The 5,094-nt window shown below is 32.7% G+C and overlaps 1 protein-coding gene across 1 annotated transcript; it reads left to right on the top strand.

Annotated features, from left to right (window-relative positions):
- Positions 1-324: 324 nt before the first annotated feature.
- Positions 325-1,820, top strand: LOC136208599 (syntaxin-121). Its single transcript, XM_065999650.1, has 2 exons — positions 325-1,053; positions 1,139-1,820. Exons 1-2 carry the CDS (start codon positions 492-494, stop codon positions 1,582-1,584), a joined length of 1,008 nt encoding a protein of 335 aa, XP_065855722.1. The 5' UTR covers positions 325-491; the 3' UTR covers positions 1,585-1,820.
- Positions 1,821-5,094: the final 3,274 nt, after the last annotated feature.

Raw genomic sequence — 5,094 nt, 5'->3', positions numbered from 1 at the left:
ACTTTCACTCTCCTAACCAAACAACACCTAAATAATATCAAAACAAAAAATTTCAAGAATTAAAGTTTCTTAGAATATCATTAACTCTTTGATTTTTTTTATTTTCAAACCGTCAACGGATATTTGAGACATTGAGTGACCACTGGTGTTAAAAAATGTAAGTTCAGTAAGCATACTGTTAAGAATTAAAGTTCAGTGGCCATAATGTTAAATAGGTAAAGTTCAGTGACATTGGTGTAATTTACCCTCCTTTCTTTTCACTTTCCTAGATATTTCCTGTTTATAAAACAAAGAAATATTCAACCACCTCTTCTTCCCAATTGACTTCTCTAATCACCTTAAAGACCCTTCCATTCCCTCAATCCAAAACTCGCAAACCCTCTCTGACCAGACTCTATCCCTTTCCTTATCCCAGCAGCCTTCTCTCCCAATTTAATCTTCCTCCATTCAATCCTCTTTCTCCACAATCAATTTCTCCAAAAAAATCAGCTATGAACGATCTCTTCTCCGGCTCTTTCTCCCGTTTCCGCAGCGACCAGGGCTCCCCGGACCACCATGTCATCCAGATGTCCGGCATACCAGCCACCGCCGCCACAGGTGGAGTTAATCTCGATAAATTCTTTGAAGACGTTGAATCGGTTAAAGATGAGCTCAAGGATTTGGAGAGGTTGAATGAGAATCTTCAATCTGCTCACGAGCAGAGTAAGACGCTTCACAACGCGAAAACTGTGAAGGAATTGAGGTCTAAGATGGATGCGGATGTTTCTCAAGCGTTGAAGAAAGCTAAACTTATTAAGGTACGACTCGAGGCTCTTGATAGGTCTAACGCGGCGAATCGGAGTTTGCCGGGGTGTGGACCGGGATCTTCGTCGGATCGAACGAGGACTAGTGTCGTTAATGGATTGAGGAAGAAATTGAAGGATTCTATGGAGAGTTTTAACAGTCTTAGAGAGAAAGTGTCGGGGGAGTATCGTGAGACTGTTCAGAGACGGTATTATACTGTTACCGGTGAAAATCCCGACGAGAGGACGTTGGATCGATTGATCTCTACAGGTATTGTTTAGATTTGTTAACAAAATTAGAAAAAACAAACGAAGATTGATTGAAATTGGATTTTGATTTTGATGTGGAATTGCAGGTGAGAGCGAAACGTTTCTGCAAAAAGCGATACAAGAGCAAGGAAGAGGAAGGGTTTTGGATACGATTAATGAGATACAGGAAAGGCACGATGCAGTGAGGGATATGGAGAAGAATCTGAAGGATCTTCATCAAGTTTTCCTTGATATGGCGGTTTTAGTTGAAGCTCAAGGCGAGCAATTGAATGACATCGAAAGCAATATGCAGAGAGCTAGCTCCTTCGTTCGCGGCGGAACTCAGCAATTGCAAACTGCCAGAGTCTTACAGAAGAATACTCGAAAATGGACTTGTTATGCAATCAGTATTTTGCTCGTAATCATCTTGCTCGTGGTTTTATTCACTGTTAAGCCGTGGGAGAACAATGGCGGCGGCGGAGGTGGCGGAGGCAGTCAACCGGCCGGTCCTGCTGTTCAGAATCCTCCACCAGCACCGCCCTCACAACCGTAATCTCTTCTTTATACACTTTTTGATCATTTGCATATATGTTATATATATCATGATTTAATTTTAAATTTGAGCATTATTTTTGTTGATTTGATTTTTAGTTTATCTTTTTTTTTTTCAATTTGTTTAGGTGAATTTCATAGTTGACCTGATATTAGATCACTTGAATTTCTGGAGTTTTTGTTTAGATATTTCTTGTTCATGATGATTATATTTAAATTCTTTTATTCTTTCTTATTTATTTAATTCTTGAACCATTTATTATTCACGGGATAAGGGTTGACCCCTATATATATATATATATTTTTTTTTTTTTTTTTTTGTGAAGGGTAGAGTTAGGGTGCAAATTTAGTTTTACTTTATTTAGAAAGATCAATTTTATTATGTTACTGGAGATGAGAAACGACTGAATTGAATGTTATTTAATTATCACTTTAGTGTGTTTTTGATACCATTTAAAAATTTGTTAAAACTATGTTATTAATATAGTTACAAATAGCCAGTAAAAAAGATAAAATTATTTTAGTTTGTTGATAAATTTGTTTGGAAAATCCAATGTGATAGTCATTATTTTTTTGTAAATTTTTGATGACACATGGTTAAAATTGATATCGAGGATAGATTTTGTATAATTTCATATATTAAAATTAAATCTACGGTCTTCTTGAAGTGTTAGGGTTATATTTGTCTTTAACCCTTTATTAAATACAAGTATTGTCATTTATTGTTGGCAGGTTTATTGTCTATTTGTTTGCTTGTTTTGAAGGATAAACATGTTCTACATTGACCTTCTTGATTCATAGATTAAGAGTCATATTGGTCCTTAAATTTAATAATTATGATTAAGTTAATTCAAAATGAATTTCTTTTATAGCTCATTTGAAATCGGTTTGAGGATCGTCGGGCATCTTTTAAATTGATAATCATGTAAGGACTTGAAATCGAGATTTAGTTTAAGAGGCTTAAATCTTTAAGCATTTAAGTCAATCAATTAATCAAAGTTTACTTACTAAGTCAACTCTCAATTTGGCAAATTTTGATAAAATTACCCAATTTTTCTAGGTTTTTTTGGTATTAAAATTGATTGAATTCCGATCAATTTGTCAACTTACAAGTTGAAATGATTCAAATTAAATTTGGACTAAATTGATCATAACCCCTAAATTTAGGGGTGGTTTACATTAATTCGTTTTCTTTCCTTTATCTTGGGACACTTGTCACCTCTTTGCATATGTTTATTTTTTAATTGGAAATCTGCTTTGAATAATTGTATTTTTCAAGCAAAGTGGCTTCCATTACAATTGCCAAATGGGAAATTTCCTTGGATTCAACTTCCTACCCTTTGGATTCAATTGAGGGCCCTAATCATTTTTTTGGTGGTCTTAGTAGTTACTTTATTATTATTATTAGGATAATTTAACCCTATTGTTTATTGTTTAGTATATGAAATAGTTTAAGTTTAATCTAATATTTCTAAATAAGGTTAGTTTAGCTTTATCTAATAGAAAATTTGAACGGACTGATTTAACATATATTTGATTATCATATTGGACAATTCAAAAAAGTTTGTCGGTAACTGAAGTAGTTTCGTACATTTTAATTAGTTATTAATACTATATCAATGATATAGTAAATATTTTAGACATTATGATAATTTATTTGGAGATTAACTTATATGTGATAGATTTAGTTGTTAGCGTGTAAAAAGTTTTTTTTGTAACTGTATTAGTGATACGTTAAATATCTTAAACATAATTAATGTTTGGAATGTCTGATATAACAATTAAATATGGAAAAATTACAAAACTGAAACATGTGGTATAGACCATTTTCAAAGACATCGTGTGTTTCAAAACATGACAAACGAGGGTTTTGAGGTTCATTTTGTTAGGAAAGACAGCCCAACTTTACTAACGGTGTTAAAAAAAACAAATGTTTGATCAATTAGTCAAATGCGTATTTTTATCTTTTTAAAAATCAAGTCAATCACACATTCTTAATTAAACAATAATATTCTTCCATTTTATATAATTATCTCTTTTATACAACTTTCTCTCTTCAAGTCTCCCTCTTTATCTCTCTATATCTTAGTAACCTTAATTGATCTTCTAAAAAAATTCTCTAAACCAACAAGGAAACTTGGCTTCAAAAAATTTCTTTGGCAATTTTGAAATTTTCGATTGAAGCTTTTTGTTTTTCTCTGAAAAATAATCAGAAACAATATACGATCTTTTTGACCGATATGTTTTCTTGTACTTGTTTAAGATGTTCCTCAAGCCTTGAAGAAAGCTAAGCTCATCAAAATCTGACTCAAGGCTTTTAATCACTCTAATGCCGCTAATCGGAGTTTGCCTGGATATGGACCTGGATCTTCATCAGATCGAATGAGGACGTCTGTGGTTAATGGTTTGAGGAATAAATTGAAGGATTCTATAGAGAGTTTTAATAGTCTTAGAGAGAAGGTATCAGGTGAGTACCGAAAGACTGTTCAGAGGAAGTATTATACCGTCACCAGTGAGAATCCCGATGAGAGAACATTAGATCGATTTATCTCTATAGGTTAGTAATTGATTGTCACAATGATCTAATATCTAACTTATAGAGATCAATTACTACCCTGTAGAGATCAATTGATCTAATATCCTCTCATCAGGATTCTCATCAGTGACGGTATAATACCTTCTCTGAAAGTCTCTTGATACTCATTCCATATCTTCTCTCTAAGACTATTAAAATTCTCCATAGAACTCTTCAATTTCTTCCGCAAATCGTTAACCATAGACGTCCTCATTCGATCTGACGAAGATCCGGGTCCACATTCAGGCAAACTTCGATTAGCGGCATTAGAGCGGTTAAGAGCTTCGAGTCGGACTTTGATAAGCTTATCTTTCGTCAAGGCTTGAGGAACATCATAAACAACTATAAGGAAATTGATCGCTCAAAAAGATCGTATACTGTTTCTGATTATTTTTCAAAGAAAAGAAAAAGGCTTCAATCAGAAATTTCAAAATTTCTGAAGCCAAGTTTCCTTCTTAGGATACTCATCTAGAGAATTTTTCAGAAGATCAATTAAGGTTACCGAAATAAAGAGATGTCTTGAAGATAGAAAGTCGTATAAAGGATATAGTTATGTGAGGTGGAAGAATACTATGTTTATTAAGTGCACATCAGTTTTTTTTAACATCGTTAGTTAGTTTGTACAATTTTTGCTACTGGAATAAACCCTAAGACTTATGTTTGTCAAGTTTTAAAACACGTGACTGTTAGTGATATGTTATAAAGATAAAAAAAATTAGGATATTTTATTAATAAATAAAATATTCATTTTGAGTTATTTGATTCATTCAAAAAATGTTTTATTTTTATCGCACAATTAATATGATAAAAGAAATTTTTAGTTTATGTTCATAACATAAAGTTGGCATGTTTATTGTCTATTTGTTTGTTTCTTTAGAAGGATAAACATGTTCTACATCGACTTTCTTGATTCGGTTTTCTTTCAAATTGAAAGTT

Source organism: Euphorbia lathyris, chromosome 10 (genome assembly GCF_963576675.1).
Source record: "Euphorbia lathyris chromosome 10, ddEupLath1.1, whole genome shotgun sequence".
Lineage (NCBI taxonomy): Eukaryota > Viridiplantae > Streptophyta > Magnoliopsida > Malpighiales > Euphorbiaceae > Euphorbia > Euphorbia lathyris.
This window is presented reverse-complemented; position numbering and strand designations above follow the sequence as displayed.